This window comes from Periplaneta americana, chromosome 6 (genome assembly GCF_040183065.1).
Source record: "Periplaneta americana isolate PAMFEO1 chromosome 6, P.americana_PAMFEO1_priV1, whole genome shotgun sequence".
In the NCBI taxonomy this organism is placed as follows: domain Eukaryota; kingdom Metazoa; phylum Arthropoda; class Insecta; order Blattodea; family Blattidae; genus Periplaneta; species Periplaneta americana.
The window spans coordinates 1,361,985-1,375,729 of record NC_091122.1 but is presented as its reverse complement, the minus strand read 5'-3'; the positions used below and the strand labels follow the sequence as shown (position 1 = coordinate 1,375,729).

General features: G+C 36.6%; 1 protein-coding gene across 7 annotated transcripts in view; it reads right to left on the bottom strand.

Annotated features, from left to right (window-relative positions):
- The window catches only part of LOC138700874 (ATP-dependent translocase ABCB1-like), a 73,204-nt gene that overhangs the window by 5,815 nt on the left and 53,644 nt on the right, over positions 1-13,745 (bottom strand). For all 7 annotated transcript variants that reach the window (XM_069827258.1, XM_069827260.1, XM_069827262.1 and 4 more), the window contains 5 exons: positions 11,587-11,790; positions 8,691-8,791; positions 7,088-7,228; positions 6,838-6,985; positions 3,250-3,444 (listed from right to left, as the gene is read on the bottom strand). In XM_069827258.1, coding sequence (XP_069683359.1) covers positions 3,250-3,444; positions 6,838-6,985; positions 7,088-7,228; positions 8,691-8,791; positions 11,587-11,790 — 789 coding nt within the window. The remainder of the gene's footprint in view (positions 1-3,249; positions 3,445-6,837; positions 6,986-7,087; positions 7,229-8,690; positions 8,792-11,586; positions 11,791-13,745) is intronic.

Below are 13,745 nucleotides of genomic sequence, written 5' to 3'. Positions count from 1 at the left end.
CCAGGCGTTTGACAATAAAGTCATTTGACCTCTTGCACTCCAATATTTTTCAAAGATATTATCATGACTAGCCACTGAAGCACAGATTTTGAGGTGTTCCGAATCCATTTCTTGGTTTGAGTTGCACAATGGCCAGTTAGGGGACTGATATATTCCAATTCTATGCAGGTGTTTGGCCAAACAATCATGGCCTGTTGCCAATCTAAATGCAGCTACAGACGATTTTCGTGGTAAATCGGGAATTAACTGTGGATTTTGATGCAGGGAGTTCCATTTTTTCCCTTGGGATTGAGTTATCAAATTTTGTTTGTTGAAGTCTAAGTATGTAGATTTAATAAATCTCTTCACAGAGTAATACGTAGATTTAGTAACAGGTCTGTAAGTAGCAGTGCTGCCCTTCTTTGCTAAAGCATCCGCATTCTCGTTTCCCAGGATTCCACAATGGGATGGTATCCATTGGAATACAATTCTTTTATTGAGTGATATTAATTGAGAGAGCATTTTAGTTATTTCTGCTGTTTGAGATGAAGGTGTGTGTTTAGAGATGATTGATAGAATAGCTGCTTTGGAATAGGATTCTTTATTCATAAAAGAATAAAATCAGCAGTAAAAAAGGTCGAATTTATCAATGACAAGTAATCATATTTAGTACTTCACGGTAGATGGTGCGATATCATAGTTGTAAGTGCTCACGCCCCTACAGAAGAGAAAGACGACCATATAAAGGATAGCTTCTATGAGGAATTGGAACATACTTTTGGTCAGTTACCCAGATATCACATGAAAATTTTATTGGTGGATTTCATTACTGAAGTAGGACGGGAGAATATTTTTAAACCGACTATTGGAAAAGAGAGCCTACATGTAACTAGTAATAATAATGGAGTTAGATTAGTCAACTTTGCATCATCAAAAAATTTAATTGTCAAAAGTACAAAATTCCCCCATAGGGATATACATAAATAGGCCTATACTTGGACTTCTCCAGATGGATTGACACACAACCAAATAGATCACATCTTGAGAGATAAACGGAGACATACTAGTATAGTAGACATTCGATTCTTCAGAGGAGCAGACTATGATTCTGCCCATAATTTGGTAATTGAAAAATTAAGAGAAAGACTATCAGTAGCTAAGTGAGTAGAGCAACAAGTTAATATTAGGAAATTCAATATTCCGAAATTAAAAGACAAAGAAACTAAGCAACCTTATCAAGTCGAAATTTCAAATAAATTTGCTGCTTTAGGAAGTTCCGACGAAGTTGAGGATGAATCAGATATTAATAGCATGTGGGAAAATATCAGAGATAATATCAAAATTTCAGTTGTTATGAAACTAAGAAAAAGAAACCGTGTTTGGTGAAGATTGTTGCATGGTAGTAGAAAGTAGGAAACAGGCAAAATTGAAATTTTTACAGGAACTAATGCAGACAAATAGAGATAATTATCTCAATGAAAGATGGGAAGAAAGTCATATAAAAAAAAAAAAAAAAAAAAAAGATTACTTGAAGGAAAAACTAGAAAAACTAAATGAGGTAGAAACAAATAGTAAGAATAAAAAAATTAGAAATTTGTATAAATGCATAACGGAATTTAAGGAAGGATATCAAGCAAGGGTAAACGTGATCAAGGATGAGAATGGTGACTTGCTTGCAGACTCTCATTCAATCTTGAACAGATGGAAAAACTATTTTGGGCAACTACTAAATGTAAATAGGCCAAATAGAAATGATCGAGACGAAATTCAAATACAAACTGCTGAGCCATTTATACCTGAACCCACACTTTCTGAAGTCGAAATTGCGATAGAAAATCTGAAAAAGTACAAGTCTCCAGGTATCAATGAAATTCCAGCAGAATTAATACAAGAGGGTAGAAGTGCATTATCTAGCGAAAGTTATAAACTTGTACTTGCTATTTGGGAAAAAGAAATTGTATCAGAATAATGGAAGGAGTCCATAACTGTACCTATTTTTAAGAAAGTGGAAAAGACTAACTGTATAACTTTCGAGGAATATCACTTTTATTTATATCGTACAAACTTTTGTCCAATATTCTTTTGAGAAGATTAATTCCATATGTAGATGAAATTTTTGGGGATCATCAATGTGGTTTTATGTGTAATAGATCGACTATTGATAAGATATTTTGTGTTCGACAGATATTGGAAAAAAAAATGAGAGTATAAGGACACAGTACATCAGTTATGCATAGATTTAAAAAAAGACATGTGACTTAGTTAAGAGAGAAGGTTTATATAATATTCTTACTGAATTTGGTATTCCCAAAAAATTAATTTGATTAATTAAAATGTGTCTCAGTGAAACTTACAGCAGAGTCCGTATAGACCAGTTTTTATCTGATCTTTTCCAATTCACTGCGGGCTAAAGCAAGGAGATGCACTATCACCTTTACTTTTTAACTCTAGAATATGCCATTAGGAAAGTCCAGGAAAACAGAGAGGTTATAATTAGGAACGTTACATCCAGAGTTTGAGATGGGCAGGGTGTGTAGAACGTATGGGTGAATCCAGAAATGCATATAGATATCGAGACGTAGATGGGAGGATAATATTAAAATGGATTTGAGAGAGGTGGGATGTGATGCTAGGGACTGGATTAATCTGCTCAGGATAGGGACCGATGGCAGGGTTATGTGAAGGTGACTGGTATCTGATGTTTTATGTATGTATCTAATGAGTTCAGTTTAAAATAGGACAGTACATTGAAGACTACATAATTATGTATATATACTTTGTTTGTAGTAGTAATATATATTCCTACGTCATATGTATAATTGTCATAATTAGTAAGCATGCAACAATCCATTATTGTGGAAAAATGCTTTGAAATAGAGGCACATGCTATAGCTGCCAATAACGAGTGCTCTTTTAAACTGAATGTTCTGTATTTACACCGCGTTTCAAAATGACGGCAATACTTTCATATGATTATTAATCAGAAATTAACAATGATTCAGTGAGAGGGAAAACTAATCCCTAACCAAAACGAGGAATGTTAATTTTGTTACAATGCTTCAAATTTTTATCCAATTCCAGGTGCCGGTACCGGTATCATACATTTTCAAAACATACTGTGACAAACTTTTTGACCGGTAACTAATTGGAGTTTATTGGCAGTTGTTTGTAAGTTTGAGCGCGGGAAATGTAAGAGGAAGTACACTGACATTAGTGGGGAATTTAGAGAAAATAACAGATCTGAATTCATTCCATCTGCTTGGAACTTACGATGCAGCCCTCGTCGGGCACGTAGAACTTCTGCAGCAGAGCGACCACAGTGCTCTTGCCGCAGCCAGACGCGCCCACCAGCGCCACCGTCTGTCCGGGCTGCACCTCCAAACTGAAGCCTCGTAGCACTGGCGCAGCGGGCCTGTTGGGATAGTGGAAGTGCACTCCACTGAAGGTGATATGCCCCTGGATCTCCTGCGTTCATACACATGGGACACATTTTTATTACAACATATAAATAATTCCAAAATTAACAATTCACATTAATGACAACTTCTCAGAACACCAGACTGTGCTAGTCATTTTGTAAATGCAGGCTGGGGTCGTAAAACCTGTCCAGGAGCAATTCACGTTTTTTAAGGCAGCAATTGTCTCGTCTTGAAGTCAGAACCTTGAAAAGAGAGTTTATTTTTTTTTTAGTAAGCTGCTCTTTTTGTAGTTCGACATGGCAATTTTCAATAAATTCATTAACACTGTAAAAACAATTTTTAATTAAAACCTTCATTAAATTTTTGGTATACAGAAATTTCTTCAAAATAATTTGGTAGGCTTGAAGACCGGCAATATTGATGATAAATCTGAAACCATTAGATATCTGGGAGTTGATTTTCGCGACAAAATATACTTAGATAAAAAGAAAATTATTATAATAAACTTAACACGTGATCCTAACATCGTACACAAACTTCATTACTGAAGCCTGATCAAAAATTAAAGATTATGAATGAATATAATAGCCTGGGCTCATTTATCCTTTGCAATGTGCTCCACTTGATCAGCTCCCCGACAACTTCCCTAAAGATCTAGAAGTGCTGTCAAAGAAATGATATCTCTTCCTGATGATACACCTAACGACATGCTATATTCTTCTAAAAAAGTACGTGGCCTAGGACTTATTAAGGCTGAATGGGAAGCTAATATTTAGCATTTTAACATCTGTAAACGACTCTCACAAGTCGGTGATGATCATCTCCTTCTTGTCAGGAATCTTGAAGAGGAGTAGAAAACTGCTCTCAAGAGCCTGAAAATTCCTGAAGCCAGCATAACACCTCGAACTACTGGAAGACATCTACGTGATGAATTGCGAAAGAGATCGTTTGAATCCTGGTGTCAGTTACCTCATAAGGGGAAAGATGTAGTCATCTATGAAGAATATCCAAGAGTCAATTCATGGGTCAACACCAAAAAGAATTTGTCGTCTTTGGAATATATTAATGCAATCAAGATGTCCTGCAACCTTACTGCAGTACGCTCCATTCCTGGCAGAGCTTTCAGCACGACTCGTTGCCGTCAACCTGCCTGCAACGAGACAGAAACTCTTGGCCACGTGTTGGGCTTTTGTCGGAAAGGAGAGTTATTGCGTAACAACAGGCATCATTAGAGTCCGTGGAGCTATCGCCTATCTTCTTCGGAACAAGGGTTGGGAAGTTCATGAAGAGATCCACTGCATTTATGAAGACGACTCTCACAGAAGAGCGAATATAATAGCAATAAACAGGCAACAACAAAAGGCTATTATCATAGATCCAATTATAAGCATGGAGAGAGATCTAAACCAAGCTCATCAGGTTGATCAGGAAAAGAGGGCCATTTATGAGCCTTGTATTCCCTACCTTAGTGCCAAGTATAACATCCCTCTCTTCAATTGGTCAGTGACAGGTTTACTTTTTGGTGCTCGGAGTTCTTTACTAAAATTTACATATCATTTTTAAAAATAATTATCAATACCATCTTTTGAAATTCAAAAAATCATCTCGCAAATTCTTAAAGATTCCCTGCAGGTTTACAATTTCATTTATACCACTCAGAAGGTCTTAATTAAGGATATGCTAATTTTAAATGAAATCTTATTTATAAGTATAATTTTAAGGTCATCTTCTAAGATTTTATTTTATAATTGATAATCAATGCTGCTTAATTATTACATTTTATTTTTATAACAATATTCATCATCATCATCATCATCATCCTTCACGAATTAGGCCTCTGTAGACCTGTTTCGGCCCCATCTAGCAGTCTTCTTAAAGGTCTTCCTGGTCGACGATGTCCTCTAGGTTTATACTGCATCATAATTTTTGGGATTCTTGAATTTTCCATTCTTCTTACATGATCTAGCCAATTGAATTTGTATGTGCTGATTTTTTCTTCTACTGACTCTACTTCTAATTGTTCTAAAATTTCTTCATTCCTTTTTCGGTCTAAAAGAGTATATCCTGCTGTCCTCCTCAAAAATTTAATTTCCGTTGCTTTGATTCTGTTCACGTCTTTTTTCTTTAATGACCAAATCTCGCTTCCGTATAAAAGGGTGGGTAATGCTAGTGTATTATATATTTTTATTCTTGTAGATTTGTGTACTAATTTAGCTTTTAATGCATTGTTTATTATTCCTAGAATTTGTGTAAATTTGGTAATTTTCTTGTTCACATCTTTTTCATTTTGATAAGATATTTCACAACCCAGATAATTGAAATTTTGCACTTGTTCGAGGCATTGGTTATTGTGTATTATCTTACTTCTGACTGGGTCTTGTCCTAAAAATGCCATTACTTTTGATTTTTGTGCTGAAATTTCCATCCCAAAATCTTTTAATATTTTATTTAATGTATACAATCCTCTTTGTAAATTATCCTCTGAATTGGAAATTATGACTTGATCATCGGCATAGAGTAAGGTATTTAACGTTAGAGCACTGGTTATTTTGATTCCTGATGTGTAGATTTGGTTCCATTTTAAAATAATTTCATTTATATAAATATTAAATAAAGTTGGTGATGGTGGACAACCTTGTCGAACTCCATTATTCATATTTAATTAATTATATTTATTTGCTATTAATTTCCGGATCCTCGTGGTCATCCTTAATTAAAGCCGGACGATTATTTCTCTCCCTCTATATAAAGTTGTGTTAAAAGGTTCAATAAAACTACGTACTACCATATCATTATTTCTTATATTGTGCTGGTGTTTGTCTGAATTAGTAGAAAAGCCAAGTAGAATATGTAATTTTTTAAAGAATAGCTTACAGCTGGTAGTTTGAGGCACTTGAACTATGGCTCTAACAGCTCTCTTTTGTAGTTTAAATATTTGTATTGCATTAGACGAATTACTCCGAAAGCTTATACCTTATGTTAGGACAGAGCAAAAGTATGCAAAGTACATTGTGCGTGTGGATTCAACAGATGATGCTCTCATCAAAAGTCGTAAAGCATATTTTACTTAATTTTACTTCCCTAGTTTCTGAAGGTATATGGACCATTTTAAATGCTCGTCTACCAAAAAATTTTGTGTTGTTAGAATAATGAATTATTTCATTTTGATACTCTATGACTGAACATTCAGAGTTACTGTTTCGTGTATGATGAGAAAAAATGGCTATGGTTTTCGATTTACAGATTATCAATCTACTTCTTTCAAACCATTACACTAACTGATCTATTGTTTTATCTAAAAGCAACCACCTAGTATTGATATCTTTTCTCATATAAGACACTGATATCATCTTCAAAGAAGGTTGGTTTCTCACGACTGATGTATGACTCAAAGACAGAAGTGGTACAAGAACTGAGCCTTGCAGTACACCATACTTACAGGTTTGGCGGTGTCTGGCACTGTGTCTGGCTCGTGATCTACCAGGTGAAACAGATTCTGTGCAGCAATTTGTGCACGCGTGTAATCTTGCATGTAGGCTGTGGTCTGCCCTATGGACTGCGCGGAGAACGCCAGCGCGAAGAACACCCTGCACACAGTTCAAGATGTTCAGAGGGAGAGAAAGTACCAGTACTCAGAAAAATCAATTCCACAGCTACGTCAGGACGTCGCTAAGAGACTTATTTCTTGCCTGTAGATGTCAATGGCCGTCATGTCGTTGTTCTCAATGAGGTAGGCGCCAAAGCGAAAGGAGACTGCATACATGAAGTAGACCAGACCTTGTGAGAGCGCGCATGTTAGTCCAAACCACAGAGCCTGCTTCCTGGCCTCCCTACAAAGAAGCAAAGACTTCTGTTATATTTTATCTACTATTACTAGAAACAGCTGAAGACGCCAACAACATACAATGTCATTCATAACAAGCTTCATTAAAAAACTGCAGACATTTCTTCTAAAAGATATTTACCGGTACCGGTATTGTTTTATTACCCAATCTACAGAACTGCTTTTTAAATTAACAGCTTACTGGTATGGTCTGAGAAATTTCAAACTCGATAATGATGCAAATTTTGAAAATACATAATTGTTGTAACATAAACTTGGATAAATATATATAAAATACTTAACTTCCCGGTATATTGATCAAACTTAAGATGAAATAAACAAAACATGTAACATATTTATGTAACAGGCTAGGCAAATGGTGTATGCAGAATTCTGTCAAGGGGGAAAATCATTATTTAATATTATACTATGTTCTGGTAGAATATATTCATGAATATCCTTATAAAATCTTTGAAACGGAATTTTTCCACATCATCAAAATTTGTCTGTATAAGTCACTTAATTACCCTACAGAATTAATTTATTCTGAATTTCAAGTACCTACTAAAAATTGATCACATAATATATGATACCAATATATAATGTACTTTACTAATACATTTTCACAAAAATCGAATGAGATTCATAATTGATACGAAGAAATGTCTCAACTCTAGCTGAACCTAAATGTTATATAACTGCTGGTTTAAAACACAGAAAGAATTGGGCTAAGTTCGTACTGTTCAGGTACCGAACATACTAATCTACATACTGGTATCAATATTCTAAAGTTTAAAAATAAAGTAAAATTGATTATATGGATAAGTTTTATTTTTTATACATTAATTGTTATTAACATTACATGATACGTTTATTACTAATATTATTACTGTCTGCTTGATCACAATAGGCCTATATAAATTTGTGTTACCTTTCTTTTGCTTACAATATTATATCCATTTTACAAAGTTCATCATCATCATCATCATCATCATCATCATCATCATCATCATCATCATCATCATCATCATCACCATCATCACCTATTATTATTATTTTATTGGTACAGTACCTATTATTTGTTATTATTTTATCTAATATTTAATATTATATATTATCTTTGTCTGTACTGTATATTATTTACGTAAGTGCACCCAAGCACGACTGTTTGTTCATTAGGTAGTACCAGTAACTTAGTTTGTAGACTAAAACTTTGAATAAATCTTGAAACTTCAATAGTTGACGTTGTGATCATTACCCATTCATCCTTCACCCAAACCTGGTGACAGTACTTCCAGAATTAGATACTGGTACCGTACTAGTAGGCCTAGTTTTAGGACGGATCTTGAGTTCTATCTTCGTGAATGCTGCACACCTCACAAATCTATACGCCCTTATTTTCGCAGCACTTCGTACCTTATACAATTACACTGGATAGATTTCGTTTGTATCTCAGTATGTGTACTCACTGCAGCGACTCCTTTAAGTTGTCCAGGTAGATTTCCAGGAACTGGTACTCTTGTCCCAGAGCCTGCACAGTACGTATGTTCTGTATGCTCTCTGCAGCCACCTACACAGATGCAACAGGACCACCTGAAAGATCGACTATAACATCGGCAATACTGGATGCAACTATCAGGAATTGCCCTTTATTTTGCTTGGCATAAATTATAACTTTGTACTATAAGTGTGTAAGTTTAAATGTGACATTTAACAGCATAAAATTGAATTTATGATAGTGATGTCCGTGGCTTATGTGATGCGTAGTACCACATTAGGATATTATTTTCATCCTAACAAAATATTATGAACATCACTGCGACCTCTAATGAGAAAGAATATCTCATGAATAAGTCAGCATTGACACAGTGACAATTCAAATGAGGAGGCTTCGGACAATGGAGAACATCAGTTCGAAACTAGTCAGCCAGGTAATTTCCTCATGTTAACACAGTAAAGAAGATATAAAAGTTAATCACTGATCAAATAAGGACTTATATTCTTACTTAGCATTATTTGCTAGAATGCTTCCACAATGACAGACATAAACAGCAATATGAACTAGAATAGATGAGAAGATCCGTTTCCAGTGGATGTGGGGCTTATGAAAATAAACTTGAAGAGGGGAATCAAGCTAAAAAGAAAAAGTCGGCCTGGGTGGCGAGTTGGTACATTACTGGCCTTCTGTGCCTGAGGTTTCGGGTTCGATCCCAGCCCAGATCGATGGCATTTAAGTGTGCTTAAATGCGACAGACTCATGTCAGTAGATTTACTGGCATGTAAAAGAACTGCGGGACAAAACTCTGGCACACCGGCAATGCTGATATAACCTCAGCAGTTGCGTTAAATAAAACATAACATTTTTTTTAAAAAGAAAAACATCAACTTGCATTTAACTGCACTAAAACAATATCGAAAGAATATTATCTGAACGAAAAAGTAACTTGAACATCAAAAAACTGAAATAGTACAGGATAAAATTTGGAAAAAAGATAGAAACATTATGGATTGAAAATCACAAAAAAGCTTTTTGGCTCAAGACAGGGCACAAATTTCTAGCAAAGCACTTACACCGATTCAACATTTTAGACTTTGACAACTGCACCTTATGTAGACTACCAAATTCTACAGGGTGTTTAAAAATAAAGGGTATAATTTCAGGTATGTATTCCTCACATGTAGAGAATACAAAAAGTTCATTACAACATGTGTCTGGAAATGCTTGGTTTCTGAATTATGGCCTTCAAAAGAGTGATATTCACCAGAACGGTTTTCTTCCCACAGGTAGTTGCCATGACAGCAGATGTTCAAAATGTCCACCTCCTGCTTGAATACAGGCCTCACATCGATGTCTCATGGCCCTGCGAACACGATCCTAAATTCCAGGAGTATTGCGTATTTCCTCACAACCTGTCACAATTCGATTCCGAAGGGATTCCATGTCAGGCACAGGAGACAACTACACTATGATTTTAAATGGCTTCACAAGTAGAAATCGATAGGGTTCAAATCAGGTGAGCGTGGAGGCCAAGCAATTGGGCCACCTCTACCTATCCATCGATAAGGGTACCTCTCCTGGTACAAACGACGAGCCAGCGCAGCATTGCTGTCCGCCTTACCGTACATGAAGCGCACTTCTGCCAGCTTCCGATTTGAGTACATCATGTCGCACAGTACAACGCCAAACAGCAGTCCATGTACCCTTCGCCTCGGAATTAACTGTCAGAGTGTCCTCTGCTAATATCTTATGTCATGGCATCTACCTGCGGGAAGGAAAACCATTCCAGTGAATGTCACTGTTTTGAAGGCCATAACTCGGAAACCAAGCATTTCCAGACACATGTTGTAATGAACTTTTTGTGTTATCTACATATGGGGAATACATACCTGAAATTATGCCCTCTAATTTTGAAACACACTGTATAATCGATTCGAATCACTTCAGTCAATGTACCGCACAGAGATCTAACAGCATTGTACTGGAATGCTCCAAGGAGAATGGTTTAAATACCACTAGCCTGATGCCACTGAAAAGAAAAAATTATTTGCCATTACAGAATTTCAACGTCTTCATTGATATTTTCGTTCTTCATAACTGACGCTGGTACCTCCTACCTTGCCAGCCTGCCGCATGCACACTGTGTCAAGCCGCTGGTACCTCCTACTTTGCCAGCCTGCCGCATGCGCACTATGTCAAGCCGCTGGTACCTCCTACCTTGCCAGCCTGCCGCATGCACACTGTGTCAAGCCGCTGGTACCTCCTACTTTGCCAGCCTGACGCATGCACACTGTGTCAAGCCGCTGGTACCTCCTACCTTGCCAGCCTGCCGCATGCGCACTGTGTCAAGCCGCTGGTACCTCCTACCTTGCCAGCCTGCCACATGCACACTGTGTCAAGCTGCTGGTACCTCCTACCTTGCCAGCCTGCCGCATGCGCACTGTGTCAAGCCGCTGGTACCTCCTACCTTGCCAGCCTGCCGCAAGCACACTGTGTCAAGCCGCTGGTACCTCCTACCTTGCCAGCCTGCCGCATGCGCACTGTGTCAAGCCGCTGGTACCTCCTACCTTGCCAGCCTGCCACAAGCGCACTGTGTCAAGCCGCTGGTACCTCCTACCTTGCCAGCCTGCCACAAGCGCACTGTGTCAAGCCGCTGGTACCTCCTACCTTGCCAGCCTGCCGCATGCGCACTGTGTCAAGCCGCTGGTACCTCCTACCTTGCCAGCCTGCCGCATGCGCACTGTGTCAAGCTGCTGGTACCTCCTATCTTGCCAGCCTGCCACAAGCGCACTGTGTCAAGCCGCTGGTACCTCCTACCTTGCCAGCCTGCCGCATGCGCACTGTGTCAAGCCGCTGGTACCTCCTACCTTGCCAGCCTGCCGCATGCGCACTGTGTCAAGCCGTTGGTAGCGCCTGCTGATTTCTGTCTGCACTTTGCTGGCCCACACCAGGAAGGGCGCAACAGCCGTCACCAGAAGAGCCAGCTTCCAGCCGAATGCGAAGGCCACAGCAAGGGCCGTCAGCAGCGTGACCAGAGCCCCCAGCATGTGGCCGGCGCGCAGTCCTGCAGCCTGCAGCAGGGCCATTACTTTACACCAAGTAACATGCAGTTCAATAAAGGGGAATGTAATAATTAACTAAACAAATATACAAAAACTCATGCATTGGTAGTCTCCAAATAAATTAATGCTGAATGTTAAAATCTCATTGTATACTCTTTGATATATCAAATAACAATAGTGACAAGGAACTCCCACGGATTTATTTATTTATTATTTTTATTTACTTATTTATTTTTGATTTATATTTAATTATACATTATTACTCGACCGAGGCGAATGGAGCCGCAGGCGTAATGTGAACTATCACGATGCGGCATTACAAACGCAGGAGCATAGCGTCATGGCTCCGGGTTGCAAGACTCCATTGGCTTGGTCGAGTAATACTTATTTATTTTTATTTATTTGTTTGTTATTTTTATTTATTTATTTTATTTATTATTCATTTTTATTGACTTATTTATATAGGGTGTATCAAAACATGCGAGAAAGCTCTGAGGAATTGATAGAAGACCTGAAAATAAGCAAAAAGGTTCATATAAACATGGTAAATTTCGCTTAGTTTTTTTAGTTACAGTCATTGTTTGTTGTGTACATAATATTTGTGATGATAAAGTTTAATTTACAATTTACAATACTTTTTTCTCATACGGAAACTTCTAACTTCTACACAAAGTGTTCAAAATGGTCACCATGAGCCCTAATACAGGCTTCTGAGCGCTGCATCATCAACTGCTTTACTCTCTTCCATATTACAGGCGTCTGTCGTATCTGCTGACATCCTTCAAGTCGCTGGCGAAGAATTTCCACGTTATGAACAGATATGAAATACACAATGGCCTTTGAATGACCTCGTAAGTAGAAATCCAATGGATTGAGGTCAGGAGAATGAGCAGGCCAGGATGTCGGTTCCTCGCGAGCTATCCGTTTATTAGGGAATTGCTGATTTTGAATTTAATTACTTGTAATTATTACACTCAAAATAACAAATTTTTCACAATTATCAATAAAAGTTCTAGCATACCGGCATGCCTTCTGTTTATTTCGTATGGCAACTGTCATCAAGTGGCTTTGAATACAAAACAAATAAACAACGAAGTGAATACAGAAGAAAGTAACATGTGGCTTGTTTATAATCACAGATATTGTATAGGCTACATCACAGACATTAACTGTAACTAAAAAACTAATCCATGTTGAATCTTTCGTACACTACTTTTAACACTTGAATATAAATAATTGATTAAGACGCTGAGACCTAGTAGGCTCTGAGGATGGTGTGAAGAAGCACCGAAACAGCTGTAAGCCGCACATGCTTACACAATTAACACGAGTAAGATCGCCATTTAATCAATTATTTAAAAAACTAAGCGAAATTTACCATATGTTTATATGAACTTTTTTTTTTTTTTTTGTTTTCAGGTTCTCTATCAATTTCCCAGAGCTTTTCCACTTGTTTTGATACATCTTGTGTATTTTATTTATTTTTTATTTACTTATGTACTCATTTATTTGTATTTATTCTGTTGTAATGATTTATTATATATTTATTTTTATTTATTTTATTTTTTATTTAATTTTTATTTTTATTTATTTATGTACCGGTATTCATTAAATTATTTATTATTTATTTATTTACTTATTAATTTAATTTTTTATTTATTTACGTATTTATTTATTTTCTGTTTATACATTTATTTATTTTTTGAGATTTGGTTGACTTTTTTATTTTTTATCCCAGATCTCAGTATTGCAAAACCTAAACTTTTACAGTTTTATATCTTTAAGTCGAGCCACGAAATCTTTGATAGATACTTGTGTACAATATTTATTTCATTTTTATTTGCTTATTTAATTTTTATTTGCTTATTTAATTTTTATTCATCTACTATATTTTTATTTATTTATTAACTAATTATCTGATTTATTTGTGTTTATTTTATTTTATTTTTATTTACTTTTATTAT